Genomic DNA, 23743 nt, shown 5'->3' with positions numbered 1-23743 from the left:
ACAAAAATGAAATCAAACACGCACATAATAAAATTGTAAACAATAAAGTCACAAAAACATTAAAATAAATTAAAATACATAAAATACAACTAAAATACATAAAATACTACACACACACACACATATATATACATATATATACATATATATAGGGAGCAGTACTAAAGGGGACTACAAGGGTAAAATTTAACGTAGAAGGCATAAAATAATAAAATGTGTCAGGCTCTACCTTCAGTCCTGTGCTTTAAACAATCAAGAGGCATTTTAAAATTGGTATTCTGGGATTAAAAAACCACTTTTGTTACTGTTAATATTGTTTCTCATTCCTAGAAAAAATATTTGTATATTTTTCCCTCTCAGAACATATCCAAAATGAAGATAACTATGCACAAGTACTAGATAAATTTGGAAGTAATTTCTTAAGTAGAGATAATCCAGATCTGGGCACTGCTTTTGTAAAATTTTCCACGCTGACTAAGGAATTGTCAACACTCCTGAAAAATCTGGTAAGGAGTTTCTAATATTCTGTTTCTTCAAAATATTGACATTTCAAGCCAGTATTGTTTTCCTAATAATTGTTTATACAAGTACTGATTTGTTCATTTACGTAACAAATGATCCCACCTAGAAAAATATTTCAAATTTTGTAGAGCCAGCATTAAGCACCAGCTACAGGTAAAGCCGGGGAGAATGTTGCATTTCATGGGTACTATACCATACTTTTAGGCATGAGATTTTTCCAGACCTACAAATGACTAGGAATATTTTAACTATACTGTAGGGTTTGAATCCAATGCAGTTCGTGCATGAATGGAATGGAATAATGCTCATGCAGTTAGATTTCCCCTTCCCTTTCTCCCTCTATAGCCCCTCATGCCCCCAAAATCTGTTCCAAATGTAGTCACAGATTGGGGGGGGTATGGAGGGTTGTTGGGAAGGAAGGGAAGGGGAATTTGTGTTGCACAAGCAGCAGTCTACTTGCACAACATTGATTCCGCCACCTTAGGTTATCTATTGTTATGCATATATATTATATATACCCTAACTTGGTTTCTAAAAATATGTGGCCTGTATGACCTTTACACAGGCATATTTAACATAAATTGGTAGAAATGTTTCATTAGAAACTCTCTCAAATTTATAGTTCATGGGAAAAAGCTTGAAATTGACATACCAGTATCATGTATGGTGGGAAAAGTTCATTATGACTTTTTGAAACGTGTATGTCTCTGAATAGAATTTTTATGTGATAGCCTGTTCTGACTGGTTGCTTAAGGTTTTTATAATGCCATCAAGATAGCCGAAGCTATATTTTTTTAAACTTCTCTAATTTAAGCTGTAATGTGTGAACAAAGTGTCCAATTTTAAAATTTAAAACTGCATTGGAAAGCTAGTGAATCCTGTTACGTAACAATAATGCTGCCCATTACCATTTTTGTGGTACAAGCCATATATCAAGAAAAAAGTTAAATTTTCCTTATTTTTATATGGTTGATTTCATATAACTCTTTAGCTGATCCAGATATGTACCTAAAGTATATTAGACAATTGCAGGGCACTCTTTTACCTTTTCAAGCCATAGCATGAATAAATTAATTTTTGATATGCCATAGGTATGACACATTTGAGCACATTCATGTTTAATGTCAGTTTATCCAATGTATGGGTAATACGTAGCTTAGGTTATTGCAAAGAAACATCTAGTAGTTTTGTGAGTTCAGCAAATGTTCATTTTGAATATGCTTTTATTTACAAATGTTACAATGTTATTTCACAACTGCTAACATGTGATCCAGAAAAAACACAGATGTAGACTTTGAAATTGAACTTGAGGACTCAGAAGGTGACTGCAGTGGTGACAAACGTTAACATTAAGTTTAATTAAAGACTAAAAGTTAGCAATTGTGAAATGATTACATTGTAACATTTGTAAATAAAAGCATATGCATATTGAACAGTTGCTGAACTCACAAAATTACTAGATGTTTCTTTCCAATAACATTGTTACCTGTTATCCATACACTACATAAAATGTGGATACACTCAAATTTGTCAAACTGTGGCATATCAAAATTAATTTATTCATGGTGTGGCTTGTTGGAAAGGTAAAAGAGTATCCTACAATTGTCTAAAATACTTTAGGTGCATCTAGATAGGTGTCTGGAGGGAGTGATAGGCTGGATGTGGGCCAACAAACTGAAGCTGAATCTTGAAAAGGCAGAAGTGTTAAATGTTCCAAACTTCCGAGTCCAGGAGATGGGAAGATGGCCTGTTCTGGATGGGGTTGCCCTCCCCTGGAATAAGCAGATTCATAACTTGGGGGTACTCTTCCATCCAGCATTGTCACCGGAGGCTCAGGTGGCTTCTGTAACTAGGAGTGCCTATTTCCAGCTCCAACCCTATTTGGAAAGAGATGACTTGGCAACAGTACTCCATGCTTTGGTAACTTCCAGGTTGGATTATTGCAGTGTGCTCTGTGTGGGGCTGTCCTTGAAGACAACTCAAAAACTTCAAGAGGTCCAAAATGCCACAGCCAGATTACTGGCTGGCATTGCTTTTTAAAACTCATATAACACTTGTTCTAAGTTGCATTGGTTGCCAGTTCATTTCTGGACCCAATTCAGGGTGCTCACATTAGGCTGCAATCCAATGCACACATACCTGGGAGTAAGTCTTATTGAACCCAATGGAGCTTACTTCTGAGTAGACATGTATTGGAATGTAGCCTTAGTGTTGTAGGACTTTAAATTACTTAGCCTCCAAATATCTCAGAGACCATCCCTTCCCTACAGACCCTCTTGAGTGTTAACATCAGCAGAGGGGGGCTTCTTGGTAGTTCCCCCAGAGGTTCGGGGGATGGTGACCTGGGAAAGAGCTTTCTCTGTGGCAGGCCCTAAGTTGTGGCATTCCCTCCCTACAGAGGTGCATCTGGCACCTTCACTATACAGTTTTCAGCAAATGCTGAAGACGCACTACTTTACCCCGGCCTTTGGCTCCTGAGATGTATGTTTTCAGAACTCACCCTATTCTTATGATTTGAAATGTGTTGTAATTCTTTTTAATATTGTATTTTAGATTTTGTAACCTGCCCTGGGACCTATTGGTGAAGGGCAGGCTGTAAATATAAATAATAGTAATAAGCTATGGATATGGATCAGGTAAAGTGTCATATGCAGTAAGCTTGTATAAAAACGAGGAAAAAACTTACTTCTTGGTATATGGATTGTACCATGAAAACAGTAATGGATAGGGTCATTAGTACAATTAGTTTTTTGTAAAAATTCAGTAGCTTTCCAATGCAGTTTTAAGATTTTGAATTGGACACTTCATGAACACATCATAGCTTAAATTAGAAAAGCTAGAAAAAGATGGCTTTGGACATCTTGATGACACCATAGAAAGCTTAAGCAACCAGTCTGAACAGGCTATCACATGCAAATACAATCCAGAGACATACACCTTTCAAAAATCATAATGAAGTTTTGCTACCTTACATGATAGCAATTTTTGGTCTGGCCCATGGACTAGTTTGCAGACCCAGGAACATTAATTTTGAAACCATGTGTGAGGGAACTCTGTTCTATTCACTTTCTCCTCCAATTCAAGCTTCTTTTTCAACACATTTCATAAATTCTTTAGGTGTCTGTTGGGCTTCCATGGGCAGGGGGACATCAAAGGGCCTGGTGTCCATGCCCCCATTCCCTTTCTGCATGCACAAAGAGCCATGATGACAGGAGTATTCTGTTTATCCTTGTTTATTAGGGACAGGATGTTACATTACACACACTTACCCCAGTGAATACCCTCCAGCAGTTCTTTGTTGGGCATAAACCTGTACCTGCCAGCCTCGCATATTCCTTTTTAGCACCTTTTCTCTGCTAGGCTTTGACTCAACTAGAACTCCAGTTAAGCCCTCTCTGCCCTATTCCTTCTCTTCCCCCTCAGTTATATGGAATGTTGAGGCCTCACTGTCAACAGCTGTGCCTCTCCCCAGCTGTTCTTTATCTGATTTATTTCCCAGCCATTTTTCACCATCAAGCCCTGCTGACTGGGGACCTGATCCAGCATTCACACAGCAGGGAAGCCCAGGGTGCAGTGAGGCAGTCCCTGCCCATCCTTCACAACAAAGTAAAGTTAAAGTGCTTAATGTTCCTGGCTCTGATACCAAATCTCAGCCAGGAATGAAGAGATTTAACTGACGCAATGGATTGAAGGGTGATCAAGTAATGGACCGGGGGAAGGGTTCAGTGCCCCTCTCCTGTGCTCCCCTTTTATTGTTAAAGCCCTCTCCTTGTCCTGTCTTATTCAACAGGTTGAGCATGTGAAAAGAAATGCATGCCTTCAACTATCAGATCTTGTTAGCCCCATGAAAGTCTTCTGAAATTCAGTTATAAGCAAGCTTTACACTTGCTTTAGCTTAAGGCTGTGGATTTCATTCATTCATTCATGGCTTGATCCAAGTGATCTCTCATGAAACAGGGCTTAACTGCCTTCTCCCCACCCCAGCCCTGATGGTTGAGAGATTTTAAGAATGGCATGCCATGTTGAACGGGGGCTACAGCTGGAGGGGGCAGTTGGCAGAAATGGATGTGTTGTCTGTGTCTCCAGCCCACTGTAGATTATTTTTTAATGGACACCTCAGTATGATATTTTTAGAGTATACTGCAGAATAGAGAGTTGATTCATTTTTTTGTCTTTGCAAAGCTTAGGTCTATTCACACCTTAACCTCATAATGATTTATGATTTGTTTCCTTATTAGGTGAGCCTAGGGAAGCCTCAGCCTTGTGTGTTCCTCCCTCCCGCCTCCTTCTCTGGCATGGCCTCAAGGGGAAGACCTAGCATTTGTTTCTGTTTGATTAACCACAGTTTAGCATTGTATCTGAAGCCTGTACTGTGGCTTGTCTTAACTGTGGTTAGTCTTAATTATGGCTTATTGAAAAAAGGCAGTATAAACCAAAGTTTAAAGTTAGGGTTTTTTTTTATTAAAACCTTATTTAAGGCTAAGCACACTTTGTCTAGGTCCAGAAAAAATGACAGAATGGTTAGTAAAAATAAAAGTAAAAGTTTCCATTCTTCTTGTGCAACTGTGTTTGAGGAGAAGAGAGGAGGGTGAGCCCAAGCTTGTCTGTGCTTGTTTCTGTAATGATGATAAATCATACTTTATTAAGTCTGAATGGGGCTAATGTATTTGAGTGCCCCTTGGCCTATTTCTGAGTCCTCAAGAAGGGAATAAATCAGTCTCCACCAGCCACATCTATATCAAATTATCCTATGGTCAACACTAGTACCTATCTTTAAGGTAGCAAAATCTTGCTTATCCTAATGGCACCTGCCTTTGCCTAGTCAGAGGAGTCCAAAGAGAGGTATCAGTGCCTTAAATAAGAGATGCTGATGAGGATGCAGATAGGTCATTGAGGGATGCTGGCCGTTGCTCCTCTTTTTCCAGGGATATAGCATAAAACAAGGAGAAGCGAGTCTATATAGTTGGCACCTAGGATTCCAAAAAGGGTGGGATGGAGGGAGAATAACACTCGGGTATGTAAATTCTCTCATGATTAGTATGGTATGAATTAGCCCTGTGTAATCACTATGGCTACTGAAATCGTTTTGTTGAAGTGTCAATATACTGGAAGTTAGTGAGTAAATCTGCCATAAGTTGCAGTACTTTCATTTTCTAGTCGTGCATGATTATATTATGAGTAGCAGAACTTTGTTCCTTCGCAGTACTTTCATCCTTAAGAACATTCTTCCTTTTTAAAGAGGGAGCAGGCTCTTATTCTCAGGGAGATAATTTTTCAAATATGAAAGTTGAGTCTCTGAAGGCTAGGAAACTGTAGAAACATTTGAAACAGACTTCCAGTGGTCAGTGATATTTCTCATTCATATACAACTCTGAACTTTCAAAGGTCATCAGTTCTAGTTCCCCTGTTACAAGATTCTGCTTTTTTTTTATTCCTCCTTGCATCTCTGCTATTGCACTGGCTTGCAGCTGAACAAAATATTTCAGCAAAAAACAAGGCGAAAATATTAAAAGTGCTTTAAAAATGATTATTCTTTTAAAAAGCCCAATACATTTCAAGCTTTATACTATTCTTCATGGGTAACCTGTTTTAAAAACCCTTCAGGGGAGTTGTTGGTTCTCCCTCCATGCCCCCGAAGTGTAAAAAGAAAACCTAATCTTTCTCAACGAGTTTTAAAAGGGAAATATTCTAAAAAAACACTGTAAAGCTCAAAATGCTTTGGCCATTTTAAAGAATAAAACTGACAGTTTAACCACCTCTTGGAAATTGTTCTCGTTTCATGGATTGGTATAGTTTTCTTTTGAAGAACCTCATGATATGAAGTTTGATAAAGTACTTATTTTGGACAATAATTTAAATTTCTGCTGTGGGTAAAATTGTCTCAGTAGAAACCAGACATGATTAATGGATATTTGTAGCTCACTTCAAACTTACGATTTTAAATATTGAATAATGCTGCTTCTTCTTAGCTCCAAGGCTTGAGCCACAATGTCATCTTCACATTGGATTCCCTTTTAAAAGGAGATTTGAAAGGAGTCAAAGGGGTAAGTCTTTAGATTTGATAACTAATAGAGAATTGTTGGCCTTGTTGCATGGGCTTCTGCTGCTTTCCCATCAGTGTTCTTGTGATGCTAATATCACATCTGCATGAAAAGCTGTAGAATCAACTGTAATTGCATGCTTACATTTTATGTTCCTTCTTCATAGCTTGAGATATATGTGCCTTAAGATCCATGGGAAAGAAATATTTAAAGTTATAAAAAGAGAAACCTTTCTTTCTTTCTTTCTTTTTAAAAAAACAACAATTTATAATCTTGAAATATCATCTTAAGTATATACATTTCAACATAGCGGTGTCATAAACCTATTTTAAGTGCATTTTCTCTTTCCTAAGGATCTTAAAAAGCCTTTTGACAAAGCCTGGAAGGATTATGAGACCAAATTGTAAGTACTGTTCACTTTGGGTAAACATTTATGTAGTTTTAAGTGTGTGATCTAATCATGTCTTTCCAGCCTTGAGCTCTTCTGGATATATTTGTCACTTACATTGGTGTCAGTAGATTATTTGGAATTATTTAGCAGGCAAATAGTAAACATGTGTTTCAGCCACACTCAGAAATCTATCCATATAAATGGACAAACCTAGTTTGTTTCCTATAGTTCATTCCTCGCTTAGTAAGCATGTATATCACATAAACAAATTTTCCAAGAATGCAACTGGCCTCATTTAAACTGTAGCTTAGTATTATGTGCTCACTGTGCCCCTATCATCTTCTTCTTCCTCCAGTGCAGTTATGAGAAGGGGATAGGGAGCATTTGATTCTGCTTTCAGCTAAACCTGGTTTAGGGCTGCTTGAATGAGTCTTGGGCTTAGTCAGTCCCCCCTCTCCACAGTTTAGTGTCAGAATGCAGCCCACTGCGTAGATGACAACATGCTTTTTTATGGGGTCCATTTGTTAGGAAAGGCAGGAGTAATAGCTTGTCCCCTAGCCCAGCAGCAGAATGGACAAACAGAGCAGCATGGCACCACTGACAACTTATAACTGCAGGCATCTGAAAACAGGAATACAAGCAATCCTTAGTGGGAAGTCATTGCCATATTGATTGAATGTTGGACTAGGACTAGAGGGACTCCTGCTCAAATTCTTTGTCAGGAAACTCATTAGATGATGTTGGGCCAGTCACACACACTCAGGATATCCTACCTTGCAAGATTGTTGTGATGATTACTGCCTTTTTTTTAAAAGGGGAAATTATATGTGGTATCAGGTTTTTAGGTGAGGGTGGGAATAAACATGTAATAAAATAGATAGCACATCATGCCTTTTTAAAGTTAGTTTTTACTGTTTCCAATAAGAATTACATAACATGATTTGTACTGTAGCATAATCACAACAGGTTTGATTTTTAGCTTCTTGGTTCTCATAATGTTATACTTTGAAATTTACCATTATTTGACCAAATTTGTCCAAATTACCAAATCTTTGTTGATGGAGTCAGTGCCCAACCCTACTACATGAAAAGATGATTAATTCATGGTCAGGAATTTAATATATAATAATAATAATAATAAAATTTTATTTTTAGGCTACCTATCTGGCCGAATGAACGGCCACTCTAGGCGGCGTACATAGATTAAAATAAATACAACATATAAATACAGTTATAACATCAATCTTCGGATAATCAGCCCACCCACTTCTGTACGTTAAAAACTTAAAATTACCTAGGAATCCTGTATGCCCGCTGAAACAGCCACGTTTTTAATCCTTGACGAAAACCTACCAGGAAGGGGGCATGGTGAAGGTCATATGGGAGAGAGTTCCAGAGGGTGGGAGCCACAATTGAGAATGCCCTCTCTCTGGTCCGCACCAGCCTAGCTGTTTTCACTGGTGGGACCGAGAGAAGGTCTTGCGAGGCCGATCTCGTCAGGTGGCATATTTGGTGATGCAGGAGGCGCTCCTTTAGATAAACTGGACCGAAACCGTATAGGGCTTTAAAGGTTAACACCAACACCTTGAATTGGGCTCGGTAAACAACTGGTAGCCAGTGTAGATCTTCTAACACTGGAGAGATATTATCCCGGCGGCGGCCGTTCTTGATCAACCGTGCCGCCGCATTCTGTACCAGCTGTAGTTTCCGGACCATCTTCAAGGGTAGCCCAACGTAGAGCGCATTACAGTAGTCTAAGCGAGAGGAGACCAGGGCATGCACCACCTGCGGGAGCAGATGGACCGGAAGGTAGGGTCGCAGCCTCTGTATCAGATGTAATTGATACCAAGCTGCCTGGCTCACTGCTGAAACCTGAGCCTCCATGGACAGCTGGGAGTCAAGAATGACCCCGAGGCTGCGAACCTGGTCCTTTAGGGGCAATCTTACTCCATTCAACACCAGGTCAATGTCTCCTAATCTTCTCTTGTCTCCCACAAGCAGTACCTCGGTCTTATCGGGGTTCAGTTTCAGCCTGTTTCCTCCCATCCATTCACTTACGGACTCCAGGCACTTGGAAATAGTATCCACAGCCAACTCCGGTGAGGACTTAAATGAGAGACAGAGCTGAGTGTCATCCGCATATTGGTGGCACTGTAACCCAAATCTCCTGATTATGGCCCCCAGCGGCTTTACTCTAGTTGCATTTGGTTTGGGTGGATTTCAAATCTTATGATGAAGTCTGAAGTCCTTGGGCCTATATATGCAGAAACTAAAGATGCATTATTGTTTCCACATCATGTGGTGTGTTTGCTCTGTATGTTTGTAATACTTGCAACAGTAATAGTACAGCAGCAATCTCTAGTTTTGAGAAGCAATTCATAAATTTCCAAAAGTAGCATTAAGTGTCTCTTGCTGATCTATCAACTTGTCCTTGAGGGAATTTTTCAATGCAGAGACTTCTAGATCTTTGATAGACTTTAATGAGTTGCCTGCCGCATTCATGCAATATTGCTGTAAATGGACCAATGTGTTAAGTAAAATGTTACATCTGCTACATGTAAAAAGATGGGATATAGATAAAAATATTAATAAACTGCAAGTAATAGTAGTGGTAGTTGAATGATGATTATATGGCAACATTTGATTTCTGTTTTTTACTTTCTAGTGTTCATTCTCTATTCTTGTCTGCTTTAACCCCCATTCCATGACTCATGTAACAGAAACACTTTTGAAAAGCAGAGGCACGTTCAGAGGTATAAAAAAATAAGAGCTGCAGCCACCCTCATAGTCCCAGTAACAGTTGTACTAAGCGAACTGAACACAGATTAAATTATCTTTGTAATTGATTCAGACAGCTGTCTACATAATTTTTATTTTTGTAAAGTGCAGCCTGTACTTAATTCATTTTGAATGTTCATTCCTGGCCTTGTTTTAAAAAAGACTATTTGAAAATAGAAAGACTTTTCAGGAAAAGGGAGAAGTAGCATTGTGATGTCTCATAGTCCGCTAACCAGTGCTGTGCACTGCTTGTTTCTTCTACAAATAGGAGAAATGGGTTTCCCCTGAGCTTGATCCTTAAGAGAACAAAACACAATGTGTGCTTCCACAGCAGGGTTGCTGCTCAAATTATGTACGCTCAGATGTACTTGGTTTTCAGTAAGCATTTTCACTGTATGTTTCAAAACATGGTCCCTTCAAACTTGAAATTCAAAATAAAAGTGTAGCTGTCTTCATTCTTTTATGGGGAGGTGCATGATTTATAGTGTGTGTGTGGACGCACATATATGTGTTTGGGCTGCTGAACCCAAGTGTCTTAGAGTAGGTTCATGCAAACTTTACTGCATGGTAGCTGTTTACAAATCCCAGTAATTACATAGAAGCCGGCCTTGGAAATCAAAGGAAAAAGGGGTGTATGTTAAGGCTCAACTCAGTTGGTTACATGGGAATGAGCTTTAAGCCTGCTTGTTTGAAGATATATTTAAGCAAAACTGGTTAATAAAAAGCTGGCCTCAAGTGCTTGAACTTCTGGGTAAATACTCTCAAAACTCACTTGTTAGTTTGAAAATTGCCTTGTTTGGTATATAGTGCATGTGAAACGTCTCGGAAGTGTTGGTGCCTTTCTTGTATTAACTAATATTTTAGTCTCCGTTTTGCTATAAAATCACCTTGTGATTCCACTCAGGACTTTGCCTCTCTGTGTTTCAGCACTGTGGGCATGTGCAACATTAAAATCCACCTATTTATCTTTATCAAAGGTTATCTAACACAGTCAAAACAGTGAAAAGGAGCCAAAAAGACAAGAGTACTCCTGCAGATATTTCCGTAGTATGTGGAGGATAGAAACTATATAATGCCCATATCATTTTTGTGTTATCACCAGCACAGCTTGCAGTATAATCATGACTGGAGCAACCTGACTGTAGCTTGGATTTGTGTCTTGCTAATACTTGTAAAATATTTATAATATCAGAATTTGTTTCATATTATGTTAACCGAATTACTGTTAATTCCATAGTTAACTATCACATCCAAATTTCACAAGCTTTCTGAGTGTACACTTTTGCAATTACAGCACAAAAATTGAAAAGGAAAAAAGAGAACATGCAAAACAGCATGGGATGATAAGAACGGAGATTACTGGAGCTGAGATAGCAGAAGAAATGGAGAAAGAAAGAAGGCTATTTCAGCTCCAGATGTGTGAAGTAAGTAACAATCTGTTTAAAATGTTTTGATTCATACTTCTACTGAAGTGTTTTAAAAGTCATGTTGCAAGGTGTTTCTTGGTGGGAAATAGTACATTGGTCAGCTGAACGGTATAGCAGTTTGTAGGGTTTTTCCTCCATTAATCTCTTAATGTTATGTAGAGCTCCATCTATCAATCACATATTGAGTTTCATATTCCTCCTAAGGCTAATTCACATTTAAGATGCTAGTCGTTCACTAAATTCAGAAAAGCTACTCAGTTTTTAGGATGGGTTAGTAATTGTGATGGGGGGGGAAGCCATCAGCTTCACACTGTTTGGAAAAAAAACCTGTTTATCATAGTGTTTGTTTTAATTACTTTTAAATAAATTTAAGTTTACCATGCCATGCTAATATAGTTTGTATACACCAAGATCTTAATCACTGTATTGGTAGAGTACTTTTAGATGTCAGCTGTAAGGCAACCTCCAGGATAATTGCTGAATTTGTTAAACAGATCTGAATTGGAACCTGCATTTGAGAACAGCTGAGGCCCCAATATATAATTATCTACTGAGCTTTGGTTTTTCTTTCTACAGTATCTCATTAAGGTTAATGAAATCAAGACAAAAAAAGGTGTGGACCTTCTACAGAATCTTATTAAGTATTATCATGCACAGTGCAAGTAAGTATAATATTTATTGAAACCTGAGCATCCTTTTCTGACTTGTTTTTGGTAATGTCTGTTTTTAACATGCAAGATGCAGCATGCAAGATGTTACGGTTTCACTTCATCAGAAAATAAAACAAAATTCTTTCTTCTCCAGTTCCATCCAAGCTGACTCATGAAGTTAGATGCACCCAGTTCTTACTACTACCATGTGGAAGGCCAAATTTTATTGCCCTTTCAACTGGCTTATAAATTAGTTTTGAAATTTGACCTGTCAGTAGAAGATTTGGCAGCTTTGTGTACAGAATCCAGAAAGAGGGGAAAGGGAATAGGAAAGACTTTGGCATTGTAACAGATTTTTAGCTCTTTTGACATTTTAGCAATCAGTATTCATTGCAGCCTAAGTCCAGCAGGTTGTGAGCTGATAGGGGAAAAAAACATTGAGGTCTTTTCACTTGATGCTTTGCCCCCAGATTCTCTCCAGGACTTTGACATGTGAGTTTCCTTCTCTTCACATGTGGATACTGTGTATTGTCAGAGTGCACAAGCCCTCAGATTCATCAGTTAATTACTGATTTTTAAAGTTCTGAAAATTGGCCAGTGATTCAATCTCAGTTCCTGCATGCACGTATTTCTAGTGGGTCTAGTGCAATGGGACTACCCTTTTCTTTCTTCTCACCCACCATTCAGACCTGCACCAGTCAGTCCCCCAACCCCCTGGAACAGATTTTGAGGGTGTTTGGGGGCTGCAGGGAGAGAAAGAGAAAAAATCCATCGTAAAAGTAGAAGTCTTCTGTGTGAGTGGAACAGTGTTGAATCCAACCCAGTGGGCTCATACACATGTTATGCTTCTTGATGACCCAGATAAGTGCTTGTCTGAGTACAGTATCTGCTTGTATTTGTGAGGAAAAGGGTAGAACTGCCTGAGGACTGTAAATGTCTGAAGTAATTCATTACTATAGCTGCATAATATGCAGATGTTAACTATATGGGGAGAAATTGTCAATAGACCTGAGATAGAAAAAGGAAAAACTTCGTAAAAAAAAAAGAAAATACTAAACTACTGGTTTTCCAATAAATCACAAGCATTTTCCATTGTAGTTTCTTCCAAGATGGCTTGAAGACGGCTGATAAACTAAAACAATATATTGAAAAACTGGCTGCTGATTTATATAATGTAAGTCATTCATAAGATAGGAATATTACCTGTTTTGGTAACTGTTTCTCTGAGGATGCTCACTAAAGAAATAGAAGACTTATTTCTATTTTAAGCATCTTAATTTGCAAAATTGTTTTTTCACAGGTCTACTTTTTGAAGGTAGTAACAATCCAAACGTTTAAATTAACCAGAGCAGTTATTATGTATATCACTTAGAGTTTTCTGATAAAACAATCTAGATTTTTTCCCAAATAAGTAAATACTAAATAAATAACGATGTAGAAAATGGGTCTGATAATTACAGCATGAAATCCAGTGGTCCCCCCCCCATTATACTCATGAGCCACTTTTCAGATTTAATGAAAAATAAAAATATACTTACTGGCTAGGGATTTGAAAAGGTAACATCTCGGTCAGTGGGGTCGTGGGGCATACAGGAATGGGTTAACTCCTGTAGTCAGAGTCAAACTGAAACAAATTTAGACGGTGGCTAGCTGGAAGGGCAGGGAACCACCTTCTAACTGCCAGACTTAACTCTGCCTCCAGCGAGTTAACAGAGTCATCTGTATGATCACTTGCCTCTTCAGGGATACGGGGGCGAATAAGTGTTTTTTCTGTAATTTTTACCTCAGCTTTTGGCTTCTCTTCCTCACCCCGACCATCACTAATTAGTCAGATGGGGGGAGGAGAAAATTTTCCATTTTGGAGACTTGGAGTGGGGCGGTAACTGGGAATTCTCCCAGGGCTCTCCACTGCCCCGCAAAGACCGTCTTTCATCTGGGGGGGGGAGGTAGCCAGAATCTGTCCCTGGCCCCTCCGTTGCTAACCAGAAACGGCGGACGACAGCTTCTTCAGAGGTGGGAGGTAGCTGGGAGGCATCCCAGGCCCTTCCATTGCCTCACGGCAGCAGTGCATCTGTTTGGCCAGCCCTCTGCTCTTCCCTCGAACCGAGGTGGGAGGTAGCTGGGAGACGTCCCAGGCCCCTCCATTGCCTCAGGGTGGCGGTGTGCCTCGTTCAGCCAGCCCTCCACTCTTCCCTCAAGTTGGGGCAGGAAGTAGCCGGGAAGTGTCCCAGGCCCCTCCATTACCTCAGGGCACCCATGAGTATCAGCGCGTCGGGATTTGAAGGAGCGGTAGGTAGCCAGGAGCTGTCCCAGGCCCCTCTGCGGCCTTAGGGCTCACCAGCCTGTTTCTACCACCAAAGAGGCTTAGCAGCTGAAACGAGAAGGTAGCCGGGAAGTGTCCTACCCCCCCCTCCATCTCTTCCTAGCGCTGAGAGCACTCGGCTGCTCAACGTGGTTCCATGCGGTGGCTAGGGACTTCACAGGGCGAGGTGACCTAACAGCTGGGGGCTTCCGAACATCCTGTGTAGGCCCAGGGCGGTCATGTGGAAATGTTATGCTGTTTCCCGTCCTGTCAAATCTTAATGGGGCGGTCGCCATACTCGTGGGGGAAGAGCATTTTCCCACCATTTCCAGTTTCGTGCGAGGCAGGAAGGCACTGAGCGCTTTACACAAGGACACCATCAGCTGCCAGTTTTCCCCCGATTTCCCCGGCCACCTGAGGACATAAGGGGTCTTGGCCCACGTAGCCCCAACCCCCCCCATTAAATGGCTGTGACTATGGAGCATTAGTCTTCCTTGGAGGAGGATGTCTTGTCTCAAAGCGAGGGGGAGCATCAGGATGATACTCCTCTTGATACCTTGGCCTTGATGGCGGGGGCCATGTTGCCTTCCCCTTCAGTGGGGGGGCTACATCCACGCAGCATGGGGGGCATTCGCCACAAGAGGTCCAGGTGTCATCATGAGTCTGAAAAAGGGTCTTCCTCGACCGTGATGAAAGTGATTAGTAGGGCCATGATGAGGGAAGCAGGGGCCTCGCTGGCCAGCCACCTAGCTCACTCTCACAAGTGGCCCAGACATGGCCAAGTGCGCTATCCTTCCCCTTCTTCAAGCCAGCCTCATGGTCCTCCTCTTGTTCTTCTGGCTCTAGTCCAGTTGCAATGAACAGCAGGGTCAAGCACAAAGGCCACCACAGAGCTGGGGGGCACAGCAAGGGGCGCTGTTCTGCATCCAGGAGTTACCACAGAGAGAGGGCCTTAGCCCGGACTCCTTAGAGGCCGCTGGGCCTTTAGATTCTGGCTCGGGGGAGTCGGAGAGGGAGGAGGGAGATTTATCTGGGGGTGACGCTCCGCTTCTGCCCTCTGTGCACAAGACGCTTTATTCGCCTGATACATATTCGGTGCTAATTACCAAGGCTATGGTGTGCCTGCAGTTGGAGTTGCCTAAGGAGACCTCTTCCAATGTAGAGGCTGGTGATGAGGGGCAGCAAGGCTCTTCTGATGTCTTCTCTCGGTCGGGGGAGATGTTCACTGGCATTCCCTTTCTGAAGCTATTCAAAGACATAGTCAAGGAGGAATGGGAACAGCCAGCCAAACCAAAGAAGGCCCACGTCTTGTCCAAAAAACTTTACAGTCTTCCTCCTCCAGTGATGGACAGCCTGAAAGTGCCAGCCATAGACGAGCCAGTATCAGCTTTAGGTGCCAAAATGGTTATCCCCAAGGAAGGGGACTCCTTGTCTGACCTTAGTGACAGACCCAGTGAAGCAGCGCTCCAGCATGTGCATGAGGCCGCGGCTCTGGCCATGAGGGCTTCGGTGGGTAACTCCTTCCTGGCCTGAGCAGATGTCAAATGGGTCAGAGCACTGATGGAAGAGGTTCAGTTTGATGCCAGGCATGTCCAGGAGGGACTTAACAAACTGGCCAAGACAGCTGAATTCTTGGCTGATTCCTCCGTGGACAGTCTGCAGTACTCTGCTCGTGCCCTAGGGTATGCGGTGGTTGTAAGATGAAACATTTGGCTTAAACAGTGGGAGGTGGATCACCATTCCAAAGCCAGCCTGTCTGTTCTCCCTTATGCGGGAGGGCATCTTTTCGTAAAGTCCCTGGATCGCCATTTGGTGGAGACCAGGGACATGAAGAAGGCTTTGCCTATGGCTAAGAAAAAGGACGGGGGTAAGCAATCTTGTAGGAAGTCAGGGCAGTCCTTTCGTTCAAAGGGCTATTCTTCCGCATATAGGAACAGCAGACAAAGCAGAGGTTCCCGGGGCTCTTCCTGGGGTGCAGCTCGACAGCAGCACCGAACCTCCTCTTTGGGAGGTAGATTTGGTAGACAACGTCATTCCAAGCCCAACTTCAAGCCGGCTCAATCATGATGCCACTGAGTACCCAGTCAGGGGCAGGCTGAAGTTCTTTGCGGATGTATGGGCAGCATCCACTACTGACCAGTGCGTATTGGACACATTAATGAAGGTGTATTCCCTGGAATTCTATCCTAGACGCCATAGCTCATCTCATGGACATAGGCGCCATAGAACAGGTGCCAATACTACAGTGTGGGTCAGGGGTCTTCTCTGTCTTTTTTACAGTGCCCAAGCGGAATGGCAACCTCCATGCCATTTTTCATTTTAAATTTCTGAACCAGTTCATTCGGCCCAGGAAATTCAAAATGGAGACGCTCCAGTCAATTGTGGAGGCAATTCAGCCTGGAGACTTCCTCACCTCTGTAGACCTTACAGAGGTGTATCTGCATGTCCCGATTCTGCCACAGCATTGCTGGTACCTATGCTTTGCACACAGAGGGCAGCAATTCCAATGCAAAGCTCTGCCGTTCAGTCTCTCCTCTGCTCCCAGAGTTTTCACAAAACACCTGGCAGCGGAGGTGGGGCACCTTCGCACTCAGGGTACACGTGTGCCCTTACCTAGATGACCTTCTTATCCAGGCTCCATCTCTTCAGAGGGTGAGATGGGGTATGGAGAGTACTATTAGCTGTCTGGAAGCCCACGGCTTTGTTGTCAACACATCCAAGAGTCATCTGTTGCCGACACAGCACCTTCAACATTTCGGGGTAGTAATAGATATGGAGCGGGCGAAGTTGTTCCTGTCGGAGAACAGAATATCCAAGCTCCAGTGTCAACTACTTACCTGTCTCAGCAGCAGGCAGGTCTGGCTGAGCGACCTGGCCAAGCTCCAGGGCTCAATGATAGCAGTGATTGATTCAGTACCCTGGACGAGATGGCAGGCGCAGGAAAGGGGGCATTCAGTCAACTGGCTGGAGCTCCAGGTGGTCAGACTGGCTCTCCAGCACTTCCTACCCATCCTGGAACAAGCCCATGTCCTGATCCGGACCGACAACGTTTCCACGATGGCTCATTTGAACCGTCGGAGGAACAAGGTCGGGTTCCCTGCAGAAGGAAACCAGTCTCCTCTTCAGGTGGGCGGAGCAGCACTTGATATCCATTGCAGCGGTTCACCTGAAGGGGACACTGAACACCCAGGCAGATTGGCTCAGCAGAGAGCAGGTACAGCAGGGCAAGTGGGTTCTCCACAGAGAAGTCTTTCGTCAGCTGGCTCAGAGATGGGAGACTCCATGCATAGGTCAACAGCTTCCTGTCGCTCAGGGGCTCAGGACATGGACACCCTCTCTGTGCCCTGGCCCCGAGGCCTACTGTACGCATTTCCTCCCCTACCTCTCCTGACCAGGTTGTTACGCAGGCTCAGGGCTCTTCAAGCGCAGGCAGTTGTGATTGCTCCCCACTGGCCCAGATGTCCATGGTTCTCCGATCTGGTGGATCTCAGCTCAGAATCCTCCTGGAGGCTCTCTCAGAGACAGAACCTACTCTCCCAGGGACTCTTGCTCCACCCAGATACAGACTGGCTTCAGCTTCACGCGTGGAGATTGAGCGGTGATCATTGAAAGGAGAGGGTCTATCAGATAGGGTCATAGGCACCATATTGGCCTCGTGCAGGTCCTCCACATAGAGGATTTATGAGACCACATGGAGGGCTTTCAATCGGCGCAGGCGTAAGCACTTGTTGCACAGTGAGTGCCATCTTAGGATCATTCTAGATTTCCTGCAGGATGGTCTGGTTCAAGAGTTGGACCCTAGCACACTGAAGTGTCAGGCAGTGGCGCTCGGTAATGTGTTCTCTCTACCAGAGGGTGGTTCTTTGGCATCCCACCCCATGGTTAAATGCTTTTTGAGGGGAGCGTCCATCATTTCTCTCCCCACTCTGCATAGATTTCCCTCTTGGGACCTGCCCTTGGTCCTTAAAGTTCTCTGTTCTTCACCATTTGAACCAGCTTGTGCATAGTCTATCAAGTTGCTCACCCTTAAGGTGGTATTTTTGGTGGCTGTGATGTCGGCTCAGAGGGTAGGAGAGATCGGAGTTCTCTCAGCCTGAGAGGAGCTTTGCATGTTTCACACAGACAAAGTGGTGCTTCACCCAGATGCTGCTTTTTTGCCCAAGGTGAATTTGGTGTTCCACAGGGGACAGAACATTTCTTTGCCTGCCTTCTGTCCACACCCTATACATCCTAGAGAAAAGGAATGGCACAAACTGGACGTCAAGTGGATACTCAAGATTTATCTAGACAGGACTCAGTATTTCCATAAGACGGAGTCCCTATTTGTTTCCTTTAAAAAGGGGGCACAGGGACGGAAGGTGTCACGCTCCACTATCAGCAGATGGGTCACGGAGTATGTGGCCATAGCATATCAAGGCAGCTGACAGATCTCCGCCTAGTGGCATTGCTGCCCACTCAGTCAGAGGAGTGGCCGCTACGGCTGCGTTGCACAGGGCGGCTCCACTGGAGCAGATCTGTAAGGCAGCTACATGGACACAGCCATCCACCTTATTCAGGCACTGCAAGGTGGGTAAATTCGCCTCCACCGATGCAGCCTTCGGCGGGAGGGTTCTTCAGAGAATACTGACCTAGCCCTGCATTCCCCCCTAGGGATGTGGGGTTCACTGCTTCAGTACATCCCATTCCTGTATGCTCCACAACCCCACTGACTGAGAACGGAAAGTTGGACTTACCGTGAAGTGTCCTTCTGGTTAGTGGGGAGTGGAGCATACAATCCCACCCTGCAGGGGTGGCTAGGCCAAGGGTGGGAAGGACCTCCTCTTTGAGGTCCATAGGCGATTTGCGTTCGCGTGGAAACCTGGATAGTGTAGGGAGGGCCTCCCATGACAACCTCCTGCACTGTCTACTATTGTTCCATATTCTTTTACTGTCTTATGTTTCGCATGTTGCATAGTTTTTTACGATTTTTGGTGGCCTGCCTCGCCGGGTCAGCTTTATTATGACTGGCAGTTAGAGGGTGGTTCCCTCCCCCTTCCGGCTAGCCACCATCTAACACTTTGCTTCAGTTTGACTCTGCGTACAGGAGGAGTTAACCCATTCCTGTATGCTCCACTCCCCACTGACCAGAAGGACGCTTCATGGTAAGTCCAACTTTCCATTCTGGTAGCTTGGCTCAGTAAGTCTTGATACAGTATAAAAATAGGGCTATGTACCAAATCTGGCCGAGTTCCGGGATAATTCAGGGGGATCCAGGCATTGATCAAGTTGGGCTGTGGGCCAGGGGCTGGGGTGTCAGGCAGGAAGGAGAGGCAGCTTTTGAGTAGGAAGAAGGAGAAATAGCAAAAAGAGAATAGGAGGAACTACCTGACCTGCTCCATCCTCCCAGGAGAAGGTAAGCATGGGAGGGTGGATGTCTTCGGATACATGGTCAGGGCTTCCTCACAAAGTCTCTCCTTTCTGTCTGGCCTTTCCTTCTTCCAGCCTGATGCCCTGCCCCCTGAAGCAGCACCACCCAGGATGGAGTCCTTTGCTTACCAGCTGGTAAGTGGAGGATTCAACCTAGGTGGATCCAGGTTGCTGTTCTTTTGTAAGGGGCTTCACTGCAGGGAAGGTGCTTGTGCAAGAGTAGCATCCTACAGGATCAAACCCTCCTTTTCTCTTTTGCGAAGGAGATGCAGTGTCTCCCCCCATTGCCATCTGTTTCATTAAGGTTTAAAAAGCAGATGGTCCCCAGGTCAGCACGGGGTGGCTCAGGCTGACCTGGACCCCCCAGATCAGGTCTGTGCAGAGCCCTAATAAAAATGACGAAATCTTAACATATGCATGTAGGCAGAGCAATTCACAAAACATTATTGGATACCTGAAACAGTTCAGACTGCTTTAACTTGGAGTTTAAAATAAGGTGTCATGGACCTTTCCAAGAAAAGCCAGTTTAACAGTTTTTTCTTTTTCTTTTTCTTTTACATCTATAAAAATAAGAACCTAAATGATACATTCAAAGGTATGAATGGAAAAGCTCGTGTGCTCATGCAAGGTGACTCCTCAATCTGCCTATTTTTGCCCTCCCTCTGCAGCGTCTAGCGTCCCATCCTATGCTCTTGCAAAGGGTCCTCCAATCCTCAAGAGGATATTTTTTGAGGACTGCAGAGGGGAAGGAAAGCCATGATTTGTGAATGGAACTCTACTCATGCTTCTCTAGATCAACTGAGAGATACTATTATGTCTGTTATTAATCGATTATCATTAACCAAGTGCTCCGTACTTCTCAGGAGATATTTTTCTTACCACTCAGCAGTGATAGCATGTACAGTAGTGGCATGCTAGTCACCATAGTTGGACTTGCAACCCTTACTGAAACAACACCTTCAAGGTGAAAGTTCTTCTAGCGATTAATACAGAATTCTTGGTCTCTATTAGTACCCTCCCAAGTCTTTGTACTGGGTCATTCTCTGCTTGGAGAAAACACTGTGAGGATTTCATATGAGATGAATTCTCACCCTCCCTTTCCATGGAATCCTCTCACCTGAATTATTGGTTTAGAGTTCCAACAATTTTCTTTCCTACTTCTTGGAAAGTATTACTACAAAGAAGACAATGTGACCCCTCATTTTTGCCAATGAACTTCCTCTGCCTAGCCACTCTGAGATTTCCATGTGTGAGCCCTTAATTTAAAAATGGTTGTTGGTAGAAGGTGGTGTATCGCAGCATGTGGAATTCCTATGACTTGACTATTAAAGGGAGCATCAACTATTTCCCTCTGAAATAGTTTGGCTGCTCCAGTGTGAGATCTGAACAAATTTCTCACTGCAGCATGGTTTGAGCATATACTGAAATTGGATAAAGAAATGCTGCTTTTTCAGAACGATCACAGAGGACTGGGTCAGAATCTTGTACCCATCTGATGATAGCTGTGTTGTAAGGTGAATTCACCTATGTCCGGCTCCTTCAAGCTGAATGTCGATAACAGACAGTTGCCTTTCTTATGTCAAGTTGTTCAAATACTTTTAAATATGCTCTCTAAGATAGAAGAGAAATAGATATTGATCTGTTTATATTGGGTTGTATCCAGTAGAGGAGACCCATTGAAATTAATAGACCTAAGTTAGTAATTTTCATTAATTTCAATGGATCTACTCTGAGTAGGATGAGCATTGAATACAGCCCATTAAATTTATTCTTGATAATGGGTTCATGTTAATTAAAATAATAAACATGAGTAGAGCTTTTAAAAACAATTAATTGGAGGGCATTTTACTCTAGATAAAGCAAACACAAGATGAAGAAAAGAAACAGCTCACTGCACTCAGAGACTTGATAAAGTCTTCATTACAGATTGATCAGAAGGAGGTAAGAATCTCAAGCAAACTCTTAGTTGTGGGCTGAACTCTTAGACCATCTTCTGCATTTATTAAAAGTGTATTGCTAAAAAGTGTTATATTTACACCGAAGAACTTGGCTGTATTTGGATATCACTCATCTATGGTTTAGTCAAATGGTACATGAATGAGCCTAGCCTCATCCCAGGCTCATGAACTCCCCAGCTTTCCTTCTCCCAGCCATGCAGGAGAAGAGGTTCAAAAGCTTTTGCTTTTTGTTAACTCCAGCTTGTTTCAGCCAAAGCAGGGATCATGGCTTAATGGCAGCTGCAGTTAGTTTCAAAACTAGCAAAGGGAATAGGGAGAACCCTGTTTATTGTACGCCTAATGACTTTTGGAAAATTCCAACTTCTAGGCCATGGTTTTAGAAAATGTTCTCATATCCAAGGTATACAAGGAGGTGAAAACTGCTTCTAAAAACATGCCACTGAAGAAGGATTTTTCAAAACTTAACACACATGCACACTTCTATTGCCTGTCCAGTGGTGCTATCCGAGTTTGTGGTTGTTTCAAAACAAGCCAGCTTCAACTCATGGCTTATAGAGGTGGCTTGTTGAAACTATAACTATGCTTAATGTTAAAACCATAATCCCTGGTTTGGATGAAATGACAAACTACGTTAACCAAAGGTGGAAGTGAAAACATCCAAAGTTGTTGTCCTTGACCACACAGGAGGAGGAGGGAGTGCGTGAGCCCAAAAAGAAGGTTAGACACATTCACATAGCACTAAACCACATAGCACTGAATGCAGCCAATGTGTTTTCTCAAGAAGCACATGTTTTTGACAGTTGCTATGATATGGATACATGATAATCAACCATGTCTTTTTTTCCACTGAATTTTTTTAAATGTGCAGTGCTTAGTTTGCATATTAAGTACTGCTCAAAATTAATGTTCTATCATGGTGGATATTTTGACACTAGTTCAGATACGGTAGTTCAAGAACACAGAAATACAAATTGGTTACATCAGATTAGCTAGCCAGGGATTTTAAAATGACAATTTCCCCCAGGTAGCATGCCATCATGTAGGTTATAGCACCATCTAGCGTCCAAAGGCAAGAATGCACAGGAGTCAAGACGCTAGCTGATCCTTCCAGTCCCACCCCAGTTCATTCTTGCCTTCGTCCAAAGCTGATCTCTTTATCCTTACTGTAGTGAGTTTTTCTCTCTGTGTGTTTTAGGATTGTATGTTTTTTCTGGGAGTATGTGGTGTGAGAGTGTTTTTCGGTTTTCTTTCCTTGGCTCTTGCCGCCCTGGGCTCCTGCTGGGAGGAAGGGCAGGATATAAATCAAATAATAAAATAAATAAATAAATCCAAGCAAGCCCTAGCATAAATCCCAGCTCTCACCATCTTTCCTCCTCCCCCCCCTCCCGGCCTTCAGGGCTCGCGGCTGTTGGACTTCAGGTACTGCACTCCTTTACCGTGTGTCTCAGTGTTAATTTCACTTTACCCTTCTTGTGCATGTATTGTACTTCGGGTTAGATTCACCGCACATACACCCTTTGTGTGTGTGTGTGTGTGTTGTGTCTCAGTGTTAGATTCACTGCACCCCTCGTCTTGTGTGTGTGTTGGACTTCAGGTACCGCATCCCACTGCTGTATGTGTGTATACCAGGTCTTACCCCTAACCACTGCACCCCTTTACCAGTGTGTGTGTTGATTAATCAGAAATCTATCAATATAACGCCTGGTACCACTCTCCTCTACTATGTGTGTGTAACCATGACTGGGCCATCTTGCACTGTTTTTATGGATCTCACTATTGAGGCACGAGAGCCAGTGTGGTGTAGTGGTTAAGGTGGTGGACTATGACCTGGGAGACCAGGGTTCGAATCCCCACATAGCCTTGAAGCTCACTGGGTGAACTTGGGCCAGTCACTGCCTCTCAGCCTCAGACGGAGGCAATGGTAAACCACTTCTGAATACCGCTTACCTTGAAAACCCTATTCATAGGGTCACCATAAGTTGGGATCGACTTGAAGGCAGGCCATGCCCATTTCATTGAGGCACAGTGCAGTGATATACAGCAGTACCAATTTCAGTGGTCATCCGTTCCATCAATCTCCCACTGGGAGGAATGTTGAATTGCAATTTGGGCTTCACCTTGTGTGCGGACACTTTGGTCACCTCAGGTCCTAAGGTAAGCAGGACAGCCAAACCTGGGCCATCCAAGTAAACCTCAGAAATTGCACCAGAGCAGCAACGTTTCTTGTCAACACTGCTTGTGGTTGAGAGAAATGGGCAGTGTTTTATC

The 23743-nt window shown here is 43.0% G+C and overlaps 1 protein-coding gene across 7 annotated transcripts in view; it reads left to right on the top strand.

Moving 5' to 3' along the window:
• The window catches only part of ASAP1 (ArfGAP with SH3 domain, ankyrin repeat and PH domain 1), a 284334-nt gene that overhangs the window by 138939 nt on the left and 121652 nt on the right, over positions 1 to 23743 (top strand). For all 7 annotated transcript variants that reach the window (XM_061606851.1, XM_061606803.1, XM_061606813.1 and 4 more), the window contains 7 exons: positions 361 to 506; positions 6492 to 6566; positions 6917 to 6966; positions 11027 to 11156; positions 11736 to 11821; positions 12908 to 12983; positions 21372 to 21458. In XM_061606851.1, the coding sequence (XP_061462835.1) occupies positions 361 to 506; positions 6492 to 6566; positions 6917 to 6966; positions 11027 to 11156; positions 11736 to 11821; positions 12908 to 12983; positions 21372 to 21458 (650 nt within the window). The remainder of the gene's footprint in view (positions 1 to 360; positions 507 to 6491; positions 6567 to 6916; positions 6967 to 11026; positions 11157 to 11735; positions 11822 to 12907; positions 12984 to 21371; positions 21459 to 23743) is intronic.

Source organism: Rhineura floridana, chromosome 1 (assembly GCF_030035675.1).
Source record: "Rhineura floridana isolate rRhiFlo1 chromosome 1, rRhiFlo1.hap2, whole genome shotgun sequence".
NCBI classification, from domain to species: Eukaryota; Metazoa; Chordata; class Lepidosauria; order Squamata; family Rhineuridae; genus Rhineura; species Rhineura floridana.
This window is presented reverse-complemented; position numbering and strand designations above follow the sequence as displayed.